Here is a 17,458-nt window from a genome sequence, read left to right on the forward strand (position 1 = left end):
TCGGCCGCCGGGTTTCCTCCATGCTCGGCTCCCCGGGGCGGCTGATTGATCTGGATCAGGAATATTCCGGCGGCGCCTCAGCGAGGACCGCTGCTGGCGGGACGCCGCAAGTGCGGCCGCTCGCCCCGCGCCTCGCCTCGCCTCACGCCTCCTCCGGCGGCGGGGCCGCCCCGGGCCGCGCTCCGCGGGCCGGAGGGGAGCCCCGGAGCCCGGAGCTCCGCCGGGGGAGGCACCGCCGGCGCCTCGGAGCGACCCTCGGTCAGCGCTCCCCCGTCGGAGTCTCCCCCGCATCCCGAGCGGAGGAGCCCGCTCCGCTCGCCGGAGACTTTTTGGGGATGGGGGGCACACAGGGATTGGACTGTTTCTTAAAAAACTCCTGTTTAAAAATCACTCCTCATCCTTGGATTAGTACAGGAGTCCTTCCAACTTTCCTCTTTAAAAAGTTTCCTTGACAGCGTTAACTTTTTGCCTTTTTTTTTTTTTTTTCCTTTTCTTTTTTAAACTACGTTCCCCCGTTTTTCTCTTCCCGAATTCCCAAGGCATCAGCCGGCGGGTTTTTGCCGGTGCTGCGGTGCTGCTGTACATCGGGTCTCCGTGTGTGAATCGGTGCAGCCTGAACAAAGCCGCAGCAGCAATTGCTTCGCTGTGGGATATTTGGAGGGGATCTCGCTAATCTGTGCTCGTCGGCTCCGATTAAACAGCACCAAAATGGAGAAGTTGGGCTTTAAAAAATCATATTCGTCTCCCATTCCCGCAGCCCAGCCTGCAGGACTGGCATCAGACAGTCACAAATCAGGCTGATTTTTTTTTTTTTCCCCGAGAAAAAGTTTTGGAGTTGGGTTTAGAAGGGAGGGAAATGTGCCTGGGTGATTTTTACAGCACCGTTAGTGGTTGTAATCCTGGGAAGCTGAGGAGCGAAAGGGATCTCCGGGATGCATCTCTATTCTAGCCATCAGGAGAGCAGCAATCATATTTTACTGCAAGGACTCGTCACCAGCTGGTGGATGAGCCGAGGTGGCTGTGCCACCTCGATCCTGCATGGAGCCGAGCTCGGTGGGGCTGCGAGGGTGCAAAGGCTCGGGGATCGTGTGTGGGGAGCACCGTGGGGCTCGAGTGCTGCTCTGCGGAAGGGTCAGCGAGCAGGGGATGTGCCGAGGGTTTCTGACAAAAAGCAGAAGTGTCACCGGAGGGGGGAAAAAAATAAAAAAAAAAAGAAACAAAGCAAAGCCCAGCAAAGGGAAACCGTTCTCCTGCCGGCTCCCACGAGAACCTGTGCCTTGCTCTCCGGAACAGCCGTAAAATTGCAGGGAAAACAAAGGTGGTATTTTGCGATGGTGGGTGAGGGGTGGGGATTAGGTCATGCAGTGGAGGGGATCCGAGTCTGGCTGCTCTGCGAGCAGGGACTGCAAAATCCCGGCTCAGACATGCCACGCACAATGCGAGCCGAGCGGTGAAGTTTCTGTCTCCAGCCCTCTCGCTGCCGTGTCTGTGCTTTCCAACGCTCCGGCTGCGACCAGGGCTTTGGATTCTTTCATGCAGTTTTATCTTCCCGTTCTCTCCCACCCTCCTTTTCCCCTTGTATCGGCAAGTTAGCAGCAGTTTGCTGTCATGCTGGAACTATTCTTGTCTAAGTTGTCCTCTCTTCTGAGTTCGGATCATCCTCAACACCCCCAGAATCTTTTCAATGAAAGAACGTCCTCCTCTGAATCCAAAATGGGCTCTCTCTTCCCTCCCTGTCTTCTGCCATTATCCTCACGCACCAGCTCTTCCTCTAGCTAGTGGTATTGCCAGCACCGTGGCCTAAGGCCAAGGGACTTAGACAAAGCAGTCCTTGCAGTTGCACATATCGCATTCAGAGTGATATGACTGCAAATGGCCCCCTCCTTTCTGGAGCTTAATTCTGATTTGGAGGAGATTGCTTCTCTATTGTGCCTAAATTAAATGCCCCCCAGCCAGGAGGATAAATCCTAGGTTTGCTTCCAAAACTGGGGTGAAAGACCCCCACCCCCCACCCCCCCCACCGTCCTGCAGAGGAGAGGAAAACAGGAAATCTGTCCCTTTTGGCCTGAAATCAGCCCTGCAGAAACCTCTCTATATGAATGCTGAATATTTTGGTCTCGGCCGACGGAGGGCTCTGGGCAGCTGTGGATCTCACAGGGATTTTCCTCTGGGAGGTAATGCTGCTTCCCTGCAGTGCAGGGCTTCTGGTGCAGGAGTATTTGGGAAGGCAGTGTCGACTCAGCTCTTGGAGCCGCGTCCTTGCTGCAGAGCAAACTCTTCTCAAGTTGAGGCTGAGAGTAGCCACTCTGCAAAATTATACTTAAACTGCACATCAGCGAGATGAAGCAGTTGTGGTTGGTGGGTGCCTGGGCTCTGTTCTTGCATGGGAGCATGTTTTGGGAATCCAGTCCTGGACTGAAGTCCAGAGGGAGGGGAGCTGGATGTGGGGGAGGAAATACGGGGAGGAAACCTCCGTGGGTTGTCGGCAGATCTGGGGATGACTGCGGGTGAGGAAAATGCAGCTGCTCCACAAGTGACTCAGGATGCTGGAAGCATCTGGGTGCTGACTCCTCTGCCTTACACCAGGCTGAGGGAAGGAGAATGCATTGTCACAGCAGAATTCAGTGCCTGCTTCTCTTCCCTGTTGCCCAGGTCAGTGCTGGCACTTGGCCCAGGGTGGCAGCAATCAGGCTTGCAGTGTTTTCTCCAAATTTTGTCTGAAGTAATTTTTCCTGGACTGCCTGTGCTCAGGGAATTGGGTTCCTGCATGTAGTACCCCAAGCTTTCAATTCCAAGCTGCCTGTGCTTGGGGAGCCCCATTTAATCTCCTGCACAAGCACCTTCTCTGCCTGGGGTGTAAATGAGCTCTGTTAGGGACCTGCAGTGGCTCTACCTTCCCAACTTCACTGACCCTGCAGCGTCCCAGGGGAACCTCTGGTACCTTTTCTAACAACCATGTTTTGATTTGTTTGTCTTCTCTTGCTTATCCTACTGATTCCTGGGAAGTACTGCTTCCTCCTCATCTGTCTTGTATTTCATGTTGTTTGACTATTTCTCTGTAAGGGACCAGCTGCTGAACTGAGGTGAAGTAGAGCATCTCCATTGACTTAAGCTGAACTTGACACTTACACCAGCTGTGAATAGGTCTGTAGTTTGTTTTTCACCATGTTTCCATGTGTTTTCTGGCTCAGTGGATATTCACCAGCATTCCTATTTTGTTTAGACTAAGCACAGGTCAGAGAAAATGTGTTTCAAGATACAGAAGCTAGCAGAAACAGCTTGGGATTTTCCTTTACTTTCATTCTCATTCTTAAAGAAATGTCAGGTTTTGAGACAAAGTCCTGTTAGTGTAACAAAGCTTAAAAACTGCCATCTATAGGGTCTGGAGACACCAATTCCAGCTGACAGTGACAAGGGAAGGAGCTGTGTCTTGGCTCCACACGAACAAGTCGTGGCCTGTACAACAAGTGCTGCTGGAGCTGAGGACCAAAGGGGCTCTCAGTGCACCTGCCAAACCTTGCAGCAACCACAAGTTTCTTGTGAAAAGTGCAAATTCTCACTGGGAGGTGAAATGAAAAGCATTTCCCTGTCTGGGGCTGTAGCTGGCAGCTGGAGAGACCAGTTCCATTCAGCCCTGAGAAACGATACCAGCACACGAGGCCGGCCCTTATGTTCTCAGCACTGCAGTGCAGACTTGCTCGAGCACATGGCTTGCTTGTCGCCCTTTACAGAGACAGCTTCTGTTTGATATTGTTGACCATATTGAGAGGTTGTTTTTGGAGTGGGAGTACTGGAAAGAATACTCTTTGTAGACAGAACAGAGAGCAAAGTGTTTGTGCCTTAGCAGGGGGGATAATTTCTAGGAAATATGCTCCCCTCTCCAATTCAGACTAAAATTTGCTGGATCCCCGATCTCTTGAAGTCCATGTGAAGTTAAGTATGATGCAAAGAGAAGCTCTCTAAACATGTTTCAGAATTAGCAATTTTCAAGTGGACTTGTTTGGGCATTTAGAACACGGGCATTTTTGGCTTTGCCTACCTGAGTGTTTTGCTTGAGAGCAGTTTCACAGTGTGGTTTTCACAGTCAGCGAATCTCCATGGTCCCCACCCAGCACCTTGGTTTTGCTGCAGAGTGGTTTGGGTTCATGCTAACTGGATTCCTGTTGGATAAAAGTGGCCCAGAAGCTCTGCTCCAGTTGTGCAACACGGATGCTCCATCCCTTGCAATGGGAACACAGGGATCCAAACCAAAGGTGGCACAGCTTTGAACCATACCCCCCTAGTTTAGGGGACCAGACTAAAATCTAACCTTAAGACATACTCCCTCAGGCCAACTACATGCGGTGTACACATACCAAATGCTTTAATCTCTTGATCTGTTCCTTGTGGTGCCAAATAACTTGCTGGTGTAGGAATAGCTTAAGCAAGAAAAGAAGAATGGTGGGGAGTCAAGGGACTGGCTTTAGTTTTCCTGATAAAGAAAGAGACAGGAGGGCAGGAAGAGGAGACATAAACCATGACCGTTATCCACATGGAAAGATTAAATAGCACAAGAGTACTAGAGGAAAGGCCCAGAGTGTGACAGATCAAAAGAGCAAGGCCTCTGGCTGTTACGATAAAGAATGTCCTAGTTCTTGAGAACATATTTATGTGTCTGCGCACTGCGTTTTTTAAAAAGGAAATAGTTTTATTCAAAGAAAGGTCTGTTCCTTCCACAAGGGCTGTTCAAGGGAGAAATAGTGGGTGAAAATATGATTTTTGCAGCCCGTGCTATAAGGAATGGTTTGTGCAAATGAGAACAGGGTCCATTATTTTAAATTTTAAAAATTAGGGGAAGGTTTGGGGGAGTGGGGGCTCTGTTTGAGCTCTAGGTTGGCAACTGCTGTTAGAATTCAGTGTGTGGCTTGGCTGTGTCGTGGATCTACTTGTGTAGACATGCATGTGGTGTCCCATGGATGGCAAGGAGCTCTTGTTGAACTCAAACCAAAGAGTATAGAGGGCTAAGGAATAAAATATTCTTGTAGTCAGCCAAAACACTACAGCTGTGTTCAGCTACTCGCTGCAGAAATAGCTGTGCTGGGTGAAGCTGTTACCTCTCCCCTGGTGCTCGAGGATGCCTCACGGTGAGTGTTGGCAAAGCAGCTTTTCAGGAGCATTTCTCACGTGTTTTCCTGCAAAGTTGCCTAGTTTAGGACAGAAGAATTTATATCCTTTCAGTACCAGCCTCATTTTCTGGTGCCCCATATGGTCAGGACTCTGTGAGGAGGTCCTGCAGGGCGTGGCAGAGGCAGCAACCTCCAGCACTGGGCTCTGGAGGGGTGGTGGCCACCTGGGCCACTGAAATGGCAACGGCCTTGATGTTTCAAGCAGCCTCAGCTTGAAGGGTCTGTGGAACAGAGGGAGAACTGTCGAGATTCCACTGACTGCACCACGTACCTTGGAAAAAGTCCAGGCTACAGGTATCTCCTCTTACATGCTCTTGTGTGGAAAGAGCCTGTAAAATGTGGTTTTATAGGACCTTACAAAGTACAGGGCAGAAGAGAAACACACATCCAGTGGGACTGGGAAACACACATTCAGTGGGTTTGGGAAACACACATCCAGTGGGATTGGGGAACACACATCCAGTGGGATTGAGGAACACACATCCAGTGGGATTGGGAAACACACATCCAGTGGGATTGGGAAACACACATCCAGTGGGTTTGGGAAACACACATCCAGTGGGTTTGGGGAACACACATCCAGTGGGATTGGGGAACACACATCCAGTGGGTTTGGGAAGCACAGATCCAGTGGGTTTGGGAAGCACACATCCAGTGGGTTTGGGAAGCACAGATCCAGTGGGTTTGGGAAGCACACATCCAGTGGGTTTGGGAAGCACACATCCAGTGGGTTTGGCCCTTGGCTTGTCTAAGCCAGTCCTACACGAGTAACTCAGTGAGTTGTGTGACTGTTCCTGGTTTTCCTTTGCTGCCTGTGGAACAGGGGGGTAGCTGGGCTGTGTGGATGCCTTGGCATCTGCCAAAGTGGATCAGGTGAGTGTACCCAAGTGTTCCTGCTCCTGCTGCTTCCTTCAGGGTGCTCAGCAAGGTGCCTTCCCTGTTATTTTTCCAGCAAGCAGCAGTAATAGAATTAAGAATTAAAACTTGAAGCAGCAAATTGGTCATCACTGCTCAGGCTTGGAGCTGAAGGGATCCCTACAAACCTATCAGGAATTAATGAGAAGGTTCCTGGTCAGCAGGAGTTTAGGCAAACAAAGATTGATTTGAGATCCTTTGTCTCTCAGGGTGTTAATTTGGGCTGAGAGAAACTGCTGGAAGGAAGAGATTTTGATACCAAAATCTCATTTCTGTTTGCTGTACCCCCCATAATTAATAAAGATTAATATTAATTAACAAGGAAATCACTATATTTTTGTGAGGAAATCTGCTGGAATACAGAAATAAAAGACATTGTTTGCACTAGAATAAGTGGGGATCTACAAGGTTTTGTGTACATTTCATTGGGAAAGTGAAGGGAGGAAAGTGTGTGTATTAATTTAGGTTTTAAACAACAGCAAGCACTAAGACAATTTGGGATGTGATACACGGTGCCACTGAAATTCAGTACCAAGCACACTCCCTTTTCGATTCTGTCAGTTCTTAACTGTCTCCATTGTCATTTTAACGTTGGAGAGAGCAAGCCTCAATTTAGATCCCCCCTCCTTTTTTCTCTCTAGTGAATACCTAATCATCACACCGATTTTTGACTGGGTATTGACTGTGAGACTTCCTGGCCTAATTTCTAACTATAATAGCAATATCTGGTGGGGTTTTTTTTATTATTTTTTTAAATCCGAGATACACAGACTGTTCAGACATGCAGATGAATTTTGGGTTAACTGAGTAACAGTCATCCAAGACGCAGGGCTTCTCCCCGAGATTAACACACAAAGTGACAGGTCAAAAAGCTTGTGAGATACTAATACCCCCCCAATTAATTTCATTTTCATGATGGCATAATTTAAAAATTGAGGTGAAACCAAGGATTTTTCTTTTTCCCCCCCCGCTCCAGCTGAGTTTGACTGGCACAACTTCCGACACGGATGCACGGAGGCTGGTACCGCGGCCAAGCCAAATCCTTCCCTTTGTTCTCCGGGCCTGCTGCTGCTGCTGCTGCTGCTGATAAAGTGGTCGGCGCATGGCATTATGTCTTATTACATTTTTGATGCAGACTGCAAAGAAACGGGTAAACTCACCATGGTTACCGGGCTCTGTCACTTGGCAGGGCCCGGCGCTCTCAGCGATGGCCTCTAGTGTCTGCAGCGCGGCTCTGCAGCGCCCCGGCCGCCCTTCCCTCCTCCGCTCCCCGGTCCCTTTTGTCCCTCCGTGTGGCCGAGTCGCAGCTGGGGTCGAGCCCCCGAGCTGTTTCCACGTCTGTGAAAGTTTTCTTGGTCGCTGTGTTGGAAGGGTTTGCGTCTCCTGTCTAGGCGCGCTCCGCTGTGCGGACTCCCCTGCGGACCGAGGTTGCTTAAATCGACAGAAAGGGGGAAAAATCGCTGAATTGTCTGTGCTGTGATGTCGCAGAATGTGCTGAGTTGGGAGGGACCCATCAGAACCGTCGTGTCCAACAGCCAGGACACCCTGAGGCTCACACATGTGCCTGAGAGCGTTATCCAAATGCTTCCCCGTGAGCACTTCCTTGGGGAGCCTGCTCCAGTGCCCACCATCTCCTGATATCCTTAACCTGTATGTTTTCATTGACCCATGTGGGATCAGTAAGTTGCTATAAGTTTTGGATGGGCTGCAGCTCAGTTTTGCTCAGTGGGTAGAGCAGGATTCTCCAGCCTGGTCATCGGGGTCCCTGCCTTATCCACATCCAGTTTGGAGCTCCCAGCTCTTGGATGTGACTGCTTGCAACAACATTTCGGAGGCAAGTCTTTGCAGGATGGGTCTTTTGTTTTATTGTACATGAGGAAAAATCACTTAAGCCTTTCTCTGCTTAATTGAGGTAATTAAACCTTCTTACCTTGCAGCACAAGGGGCTCATTAATGCTTTTGAAGCATTTTGAAGTCCTTGGAAAAGAGATGTGGTTTGCTGTTGTGTCATGTTCAGTAATTGTTGAAATTCAGTCATCTGGACTTGAAGTACTGAGTTTCACATAGAGAAATCTTACACTTGTGCATGTATTTAGAGCTGATAATGTGAAGAGCTAATTGAGAGAGTGGCTGACAACTGTGCTGTTCCTACAGTGCCCTAGTCCGTGGGTGTGTTGTTTTTTTTTGGGGGGGGGTTACTATGCTTAAGCAAAATTAGCTCCATGTGAAACCTCAGGGATGAAACTGCAGGTTGTAATGACATAAAATTTAGCAGCTTTCTTAAAGACAAACTGCTTTTTTTTTTAAGGTGACCTAGTGACCAACCCAATTTGCCTTTTTGGGATTTCACATCTGGTTAACAAGTAAAAATAAAGAACATGCTCTCTTCTTGTAATGAGTGACATCCTGTGATAACTCAGAAGGGGAAAGAGACTTCCCATCTGAGGACAAGAGACTGTTCCACTATGTTCAGCAGAGCTTTTTACAGAGTAACTGCTGGCCCTTTCTTTTTGTAGAGAGGGGAAAATAGGAATGAAGTCATTTGCAACTTTAAAACAAAGCTAGAGATTTACATAGTTCTGAGCCCCAGTGACTTTTAGCATCAGTTTAATTTAGATTTAAATGAAGGCTGGTAAATGAGATCTGTTCCTCATATGAAAGACAGTTGGGAATTTTCAGCAAAGGAGTTTGTAAGGGGGGAGATATTTCCAGACAGCAGGCAGTCTGTGTCTGTGCCTACAGGCAAAGACAGCAGCATCCATGGATGCAAGGGCACTTGAGCTGCAAGAGTGAAGAAGTTCAGTGCTGTGATGCTCCCTTGCTCCCAAGTGCATAACCAGCAGGTTTTTTAGCACACTTGTGAAGTGGGCAGTATAATTAAGCCCCTTAAAAAAAATTGAATTGTTTTTTTCTCAAACCTAAATTCTTAGCATTGTGGGATAAGGGGGAGAAAGTGTTTTGATTGCTCATTTCTGGAGCAGTTTGTCAGTGATGACATTAGAGTCTGTTTCTGGAGATCATAACTGACTCAAAACTCATTAGATGTGAATATAATCTGTTATAACTTTAGAAAAAGTAACCATAACACAAAGTGATGTTATTTTCCCTTTGATCTACTTATACAGCACAATTTGACTGGCTAAAAATGTTTGATATCACACAAAGAGGAATAATGGTAGCACTCCTTGCCTCCCATGTCACACAATGAGCAGCAGATCTGATGTACCACAACTGACTGTTCCCTAGGAATAGTTTTGGCATTGGCTGAAAATAGTACTGAGGGTAACTTGCTTTGACCATGTGATGACACTTTGAGTTGCAAAATTACTTTCAGATAACTTGCACTGAAAAAGTATAAATAGCACAGCACATTAGACTCATCTGTGTGGAATGTATACATGCAAAAATAGGGCTCCTTAATACTTACAGTTTGTCTAGGCAGAACAACCTGTCATGCTACACTCTGCTTCACTTTTAGGCAAACAATTTGCACTGATAATGCTGCAGGCTGTGCTATTTCCAAGTGTTCATCAAACATGAGAGAAGCATTAATTCAGCTGTTCTCTTCCTAGCAGCGACACTCAGAAATGTCATTAGTGATCTTAGGCAAAGGTGAGAGGTCACAGCTTTGGGAACAAGTGATTAAAACGTGTCCCAGTGTAACAGACTAATTAATCTTTAGGTAATAACAGTTGGTTTTTTTCTCTCTGTGCAGCTGGGGGTGTTCACTCTCCCTCCACAAGTATGGCAACATCGGCACAGTACAGACAGCTCATAAACGACTACGGCCCCCCATCTCTAGGCTATACACAAGGGATGCAGGTACAGCTCTGCTTCTTTTCCTTTAATCAGATCACTGGCCCTACCTCTGCACAGTGGCAGGGATTGTGGCCTGTAATCTGAGGTGCTCCTCCCTCCCACCAAGGTCTGAAATCAAACCCAAATGGCAGACTGCTTCCCCGCACATGTCTGGGGATCAAATTAGGCTAAGCTGAGTGCTGAGTGAGGTTGCTTCCTAATTAACTGCTAGTCCTGTCCTGTCTGAGTCAGAGAAATGTCTTGAATTGTGTTCTGTAAGGGCACTTACATATTTTAAAGTTATTTGTTAAAAGCCCAATATTTCTATTCAGTTTTTTCTTCTCGATCTCCCTACCTGGTGAACTTCTCCACAAAATATACACTGAAACACTGAAAAACCAGAAACAGGGTTAAGTAAGCAGTTCCAGGTTTGCTGGTTTTGCAGGACTGTTTTAACTTTGCTTCACCCAAAGTCCAAGGCTTGCAGCTGCACCCTCACAGTTGATCCCAAGTTTTGAAGGGCACGTACCATTGTGTCCAACTGTAGCAGCAATTAAAAAAAAAAAAGTTTATATAATAATCCTGAAATTTTGTTCTTTTAAAAAATGATTTACAGGGCTATTTCTGCTCTTCCATAAACTTCCACTTGCTGTTTTTTGTAATTGTTTTGTTTTTACAGTATTTGACTGAGATTAATCTACTTTCAATTACAGGGCACCAGCAGCAGTCAAGTACCACAGAGCAAATATGCAGAACTTCTAGCTATCATAGAAGAATTAGGAAAAGAGATTAGACCTACCTATGCTGGGAGTAAAAGTGCGATGGAGAGGCTAAAAAGAGGTAACTTTTAAACTTATTTTTAAAAAAATAGTCATTTCCCATCCACTCTGTGCACTGACTACTTGTATACACCTTAATGACATCTGTTTCCTTTGAAAAGAGACAACTTGAGCTCCTGAAAGTGGGAGTATTAACCAGCAACTGAAACCTTGGGATGCTCTGTCTGAGCAGTATTTGATAGATAAACAGTGACAAAAAGTGTCTCATTTGCATATAGGAAGTTTCACTTAATAATTCAAAATCAAATTAAAATAATTCTTATTGTAGAATCTTTCATGGATAGATTCTTTCAGGCTCCTGGTGATTTTCTTGCCCTTTCAATTCCCTTTTCTCCCCACTCCCCAAAATCCACAGCCAGGCATTGTTTACATCTCATACACATCTCCCATCTACTTGGCCCAGGAATGTTCACTGAAGTGCATTTTGCCTAAAGAAATACAACACTGTGGTAGCTTCCACTGAGGCTGGTGGAGAAAAAAAGCTAAAAAAAACCCCAAAAAGGTGTTAGGGAAGGCTGTTCAGGCTGAGATGTCAAACATGAACAGAGCTCTGTGCAGAGGAGAGTGGGGCTGCTTAGGCTCCCTTACCTCCTGTCAAGTGCATGTCATTAAAAGTCCACTAGAAAGGGACAGAGCAGCTTTTAGGGCTGGCTGATGAGTGTCTCCAGCTTTGCTTTGTCAGCTAAAAGGGGTAATAAAGCCCTTTCCTTGGAGTGTAAAAGAAACCCCTGCGTGTCCCACCGCTGACATCAGCCTGACATTGTCCTCTGCAGGGGACGTGCAGGGATATTTCTGAAGGAGCAGTGGGACATTCCGCTGCTCCAGCTCCTGAAATGACCCTGAAAGGCCACAGACAACAGTTGTACTGGCAGTTCTCTCCTTCTCTAGCATGACATGCTTACTTTTCCCAACCTTCCTGTGGTCCTTGTGATGAGATTGGCTCATGCATTCAACCCGGAATGGGAATGTTACTGTGACAGACTAAGTTCAGCACCTTGCAAATCCCCCTCACACTTACCCCAGACTACAAAGCTTTATTTAAGGCTCAACCATTATGGAAGAGTAATATATCTGCCATGACATGCAATAAAATGACTAGTAGCTGTTCTGGGAAAGGATGCAATAAAGTCTGCTGATGAGTGGTAAGTGGAATCTGGCCCAGCTAAAATCAATGTTGCTGGAGTCTCTCTTTATTGCATTGCCTGAGTCAGTATTAATAGATCATGAATGGCAACAGGCTAATGGGGACAGCTTGAGAGAGACTGAGAGAGATGCAGATGTTCTCTGGACTGGATGGTTTAGTTCAGTGAGGAAAAAGTTGCTTTGCTTCCTCTTGCAACAAGGTAGGTTTAAGATACAATGCTGCCACTGTGACTTGCCAGTGTTGCACAAAATCCTGAATAAATACTTTTTGCTGCCATCTTTTGGTCACAAAGGTACCTCTCTTTCCATTTTGGGAGCCTGGTGGCTGAAGGAGCATGTGCAAGTGTGAGAGCAGAATGATTGAGGGTAACACGTGACTGCTGCCTCCATGGCCATGGAGGTTATCCCTGAAAAAAGTCCCTGTCCCCAGCTCTGCCCGCTCCTGAGCACTACTGACCTCTAAAACTGGCCCAATTCCCAGTGTTCTACATTATTCAGAGTAGTTCTGCTGCATGAACTGGGCATCCTGCCACCAGATCCAGGTCTAACACACTGCCTTGAGTTCATGTTTCTGCATCCCACAGCTGCAGCTTTCCTCCTCCGTGGCACTTTAACCCTCTGCAAAGCCTTCCACTCACCAAGTCCTCCCAGGTCGGTAGGCTCGCTGTGATCTGGGCTAGCAGCCTTCTAGAAGCCTTTATCTCCAGAGATTAACCCCCATCTATTGCCTTACTACCCTTCCTCTGCCTTGTTAAGGAGCATGATGAGCAGAGAAATCACCTTCTGTCTTGCCTAGTCAGCAAAATACATAAAACTTTGTTGTGAGAAAATCTGTCCACCTCTCATTTTAACACCTACCTCAAGCTCTTGTTCTTTCAGCAGCTCTGTGAGCATGAATCCACACTTAGTTCCAGGATTATGAACCAGAGTCCAGATTGCTGGAACTCAAGGCTACAGGACTTGTAGTGGAAAATTCCACAATATGTCTGTCAGATGAGAGCAGCATGTAAAGGGGTGATGATTTACGCTGGGAGCTGAGCCAGGGTTAGGAGGTAACTTTTTGCATACACAATAAAAAAAAAAAAATTCTTCTTTTTACATGAAAGACACAACTTGTCTTTAACAGTATTATGATGGCTTGGATTTTGATGCATCCTCCCAGAGGAGAACTATCCCAAGGCATTAAGAGCTTGCTAAAATGACTCCCCAATAACTTTGTAATTTGTTTCACTCCACTAGCAAAATAACTCACTGGTAGGCAAGATGCTTTTTTCCCCCCTTAAATCTTTGATTTTAAGGAGGCCCACACTGCACATTAACATCTACCTGCCACTGCAGACTTACAAGTTTTACTGTGTTTTCATTCCTGGTTTAGTCCCTTTTCAATTTACAATGCAAGTTTGGGAAGGCACACTTGTTTAGTGGCAGCTGATGTTTGGGGAGCGAGGGCTGTCCCCTCTGCTGAGGCTTTCTGTGGTAGCCTTGGCAACTGGGGACAGAAATACATAAACCTTCCTGTGGGCTGTCACTGCAGTGTGGCCTGAATGGGATGATTTAAACCAACTCTTCTGCAGGCATTATCCATGCTCGAGGACTGGTTCGGGAGTGCCTGGCCGAGACGGAACGAAACGCGAGATCCTAGCAGCTGCAAGGTTCTGCATCTCCTCGTGAGGAAAAAGTAACACTTCTTCTTTTTGACTCTTCAAACATTCAGACAAACTCCTTTACTTTGAATGTTTTAGCGTTCTTGTTTTGCCCTTGCAAAAATGTACAGTTAAGAATGGGGAAAAAAAAAAACCAACAAAAGGGTTTTTCAACTTACTGAGGGTTTGCATTTTCTAAAGAAGTTAAAACTCCCTAAAATGTTTCTAAAACATGGAAACCGAAGTGCATGCAGAGGAATGCTCTTTCTCTCCCAGGCTGTATTTCAGTTCTCTTCTTATCCAGCCACAGCCTCATTCTGTTTGTTTGTTTGTTTTTTTTTCCTTTGACTATGTTCACTTATCCCCAAAACGTCAATCTTTCAAAGTTTGACATAAGCTCTAAGGATTTTTTTTAAAATAAATGCAGAATAGCATGCTGTACCTAGTAGTCTGCTAAGTCACAATTTGTCATACAGCATAGACCCTGCTTAGAAATAACCTTCCCCTTCTCTTATTTTTCCTTTTTTTTTGTTCATTTTGCATAAACATTTGCATGACTGTTAGTGCTTTGAAGTCCACTTAAAGTGCATGAGCTATATGGAAAATAGGGAAACCTATTAAATAATAACAAGGTCCTGGAAAGCTAATTTCTACACTAAGGCTGGAGATTTCAGTTTAAAGTTTGCAAAAAAAAAAAAAAAAAAAGAAAAGAAAAAAACGTTCTGGATAAATTACTAAAACTGTTATTTGCATCTTTGTATGTATTTATTACTTGACGTAATAAAGCTTATTTTCATTAACAGTTTGTATTAAAACTATGTACAGTCACTTTAATCAGATTCATACTCCAGGAGCAAGAACTCTCAACAGATAAAAATTAAACTTCATGCAGGAGTTTAGGAAAGGTCAAGGCAAGGGGCCTGCAGATTTCTGGAGCACTCCATCCATGGCACAGGGTGCAGCTGGTCTCTGGGACAAGGAGGTGAAGTTCTAGAAGTCTCTGTTGCCTTCAAAATCCATACTCTGGCTTTGGGTCACCAAAACATGGTGGCAACTGGTGAGGGTGCTGTCCAAAAATGAAAGAGAAGTTCTGGTTAAGCTGCTGGAATTGTTAGCAGGACACAACCAGGGAAGATGTACTTCAGGAGTGGCTTCAGAGGAATGGTGACAAAGGAAACACAGCTGCATTTGTTCCTATAAAATGGGACACTGTCAAAATGAGTGAAGGTACCAACACGGCCAAGCTGAACTGCAGCACAGCATAAACATAACAAACACTTCTAATTAATTAATTAACAGCTTGGATGAACTGGACTCTGCTGCCTTGGGAGGCAGCTTCCAACACAGGCAATTTTTCATCTGTAATGACTCAGTTTTACCCCTGAACTGGAGGGCCATGAGTGACCATCCCTGACCTGCAGGAGGGCCCTCCCTGTGCCCCAGTGCTCAGCACCACTCCAGGTAAGCTCTGGAAAGCTGCTGGTTAAACTTAGAGCTGAGTAGGACAGAGCATTAGTTCAGCTGATGGGTCTGAACCAGTGACTGGTGTCTCTTCAGCAGCAGCTCAGTTCACACCACAAAACCAGCATCCAAACCTGCTCACAGTTTGTAAAGGATTTGTGTCACTGCCTGGGTGAGGATGGGAAGTGAGAACCTTTTAGTGCTGTTCTCATGTGCTGCAGCTCCCAGGAAGCAGCCCGAGGTGTCATCTGCACAGAAGGAAATCTATTGATTTTTTTTTTGGTTTGTGCTAACAATGGTGGAAAGCTTATAGCTCCTCTTTAACAAGGATTCCTTTATCTCCTGGACCTGGCAGAAAACCTGATTGCTGAATGTGATTAATGAGATGATGGCAGGGAGAAGCAGGAGTACATGAGTGCTTTTATCTCCTCAGCTTTGCAGGAACAGCAGGTCAGCACTGGGGTTTCAGCTGTGCTTATGAAGCCCTGCATCATTTGTTAGCTGGAAAACTGTTTGGGTCTAATGACAAACAATTCTCTTACCCTGCTAGGGCAAGGCAATATTTCACATGTTTATTCCTTATCCAATTGTTGCATCTCTTTAAAAAGCTTTTTCCTTTCTAGGTTTTCCTTTGCTCTTCTTTTTTTCTCCTGCTTTTGCTTCTCTGATGTTTTCTTCTCTTTAAAAACATCACTGTCTTCACCTTTGTAGAAAAGGTCAACTTTTTCCTGCAGGATTTCTCTGGCAATCTTTCGGTTCTTCTCCACTGATCTTGTCTGATGACACTGAAGAAATACAAAGGACATTTTTACTTAAACCTTAACTTAAACCTTAACTTAAACCTGTCTATTCTTCAGCCTTCCCTTTCAGTCTATACATTCCTGCCATTAAAGAAAATCCCCTCCTCCCCAAGCCAAGAGCATCCTCCCACCAATAACAGCTGCAACTTTTAAATCCAGATGATATATTTTAATAATTATTTGCTACTGTAACTCATCAGACTGGCTTTTGCATTAATCTTTAATGCTTCCCATCTTACCCTGGAAAGCTGCTTGAGTTTAACTGAACTGTGTCTTCCCCTTGTGACAGGAAGCAAAGATTAATTTCAAGGTATTAATCCACAAGAAGCAGGTAAGAGAAATGCTTAAAAGGATCTGCAAAGTGATCAACTTGCTAAGGAACAGATTCTAACTCACATGAGGGACAGGAATGTGACAGCTACAATGAAGATTAATTTAATTGGAATCTACAGAACTGTAACTGGGTGGCAAAGCCAGGAGAAGGAGCTCTGACTCCAAGTTTGTTTATCTGCTGACAGGCAAGACTGCTTCTTGCTGAGGCTCTTTACTATATATATATATATATATTTATATATAAACTTTTCCTCCATGCCACCTGCACTGTGATTATGCTTTATTCTGAAAGGACACCTGGAAGTCCTGATGCAATTTGACTCAATAAAACAAAACACAATTACCTTCACTACAATCCCAGATGGAATATGCTTCAGGACAACACAGTTGTTTGTCTTATTTGTGGCTTGACCTCCTGGGCCATCACCTCTCACAAACTGTTCTTCCAACTCTGCCTCATTTAGTTCAAGGAGATTCAAAGAGTTGTTTTTTCTTGCTGCCTGAAGCAAGGGAAGGCTGGGCAGAGAGAGCTGCTGCTTCCTCAGAAGCCACCGTGCCCATGGTGGTGTTTGCACCGCTCTCAGTAAGAATGCAGAGTGAAATAAACCTGGGACATTCATACAGAAACCAGGATGCAACTTCTCTGGAACGAAACCTGGAAAGGAATGGGAGAGAGGAGTTTGCCATGAGAATCCTTGTTTTAAGATGAGCTGCTTTAGCTGTACATACTGAGCAGTATTTCAATATTCAGATTTGTTTTCACGGTTACCTGAACTGGTTTCATTTGCCTTGAAATATTTACCATGCTGAATAGAATTTTGGTTCTCAATATAATTACGTTTCTTAAAATATTTTGAAAGGGATCTGGAAAACAGTCAATAAAAGAATACTCCTACCAACACTTGGAAAACACTAAACATATAAAAAGAAAAAAACAAAACAACAGAGGGAAAAGAGGTTATTTCAGTCTTACAGTCTGACCTGTAGAGACTAACTGGGAAGCTGATTTTTCCCAGGTGAAGGAATTCACAATATAATCAATAAAGGTGTGCCTGAAGTGTGCATTTTCCTCATGGATGATGAGGAATGGCAGCTCCTACTCCTGTCAGTCTTTAGTAAGGCATTAGGTAAGCAACTAAAAGACTACATGCTTGAAATACTTTATTTGGCTCGGAAGAAAATACTTCAGTGTGTGAAGAAGTGCCACATGGCAATAAACAGAAAATCCGAACCAGGCCAAGCCCGACCCCTCCGGTCCCGCTCGGGCCCCGCTCACCTCCACCGGCGCTCCCGCACCGCGCATGCGCACGCCGCGGGGAGGGCGGCGCTGCCGGACTGATTGGCATATGGGGCGGCCAATC

The 17,458-nt window shown here is 45.6% G+C and overlaps 2 protein-coding genes across 2 annotated transcripts in view; one reads left to right on the forward strand and one right to left on the reverse strand.

The window, feature by feature from the left end:
* CDK2AP1 (cyclin dependent kinase 2 associated protein 1) overlaps positions 1 to 14,305 on the forward strand; it is a 14,766-nt gene extending 461 nt beyond the window's left edge. Inside the window, exons 2-4 of the mRNA XM_041410077.1 lie at positions 9,796 to 9,902; positions 10,592 to 10,718; positions 13,435 to 14,305. Of these exons, the coding sequence (XP_041266011.1) occupies positions 9,796 to 9,902; positions 10,592 to 10,718; positions 13,435 to 13,502 (302 nt within the window). The 3' untranslated portion in view covers positions 13,503 to 14,305. The remainder of the gene's footprint in view (positions 1 to 9,795; positions 9,903 to 10,591; positions 10,719 to 13,434) is intronic.
* A 1,209-nt stretch (positions 14,306 to 15,514) lies between these two features.
* On the reverse strand, positions 15,515 to 17,458 carry MTRFR (mitochondrial translation release factor in rescue). The gene is made up of 3 exons (XM_041410076.1): positions 17,374 to 17,458; positions 16,442 to 16,752; positions 15,515 to 15,749 (listed from the first exon to the last, which is right to left on the reverse strand). The coding sequence occupies exons 1-3, from the start codon at positions 17,441 to 17,443 to the stop codon at positions 15,537 to 15,539; spliced, it is 594 nt and encodes a 197-aa protein (XP_041266010.1). The 5' UTR covers positions 17,444 to 17,458; the 3' UTR covers positions 15,515 to 15,536.

This window comes from Onychostruthus taczanowskii, unplaced genomic scaffold, assembly GCF_017590055.1.
Source record: "Onychostruthus taczanowskii isolate IOZ18803 unplaced genomic scaffold, ASM1759005v1 scaffold32, whole genome shotgun sequence".
NCBI classification, from domain to species: Eukaryota; Metazoa; Chordata; class Aves; order Passeriformes; family Passeridae; genus Onychostruthus; species Onychostruthus taczanowskii.

Bases quoted from the DNA above. Each gene is read 5' to 3' on its own strand.
- MTRFR (XM_041410076.1), bottom strand. From the start codon at position 17,443: ATGCCAATCAGTCCGGCAGCGCCGCCCTCCCCGCGGCGTGCGCATGCG. The intron at 16,753-17,373 runs GTGAGCGGGGCC...ATTCCTTTCCAG, and splicing joins GTGCGGGAGCGCCGGTGGAG to GTTTCGTTCCAGAGAAGTTG. The intron at 15,750-16,441 runs GTAATTGTGTTT...GTATTTCTTCAG, and splicing joins CATCTGGGATTGTAGTGAAG to TGTCATCAGACAAGATCAGT.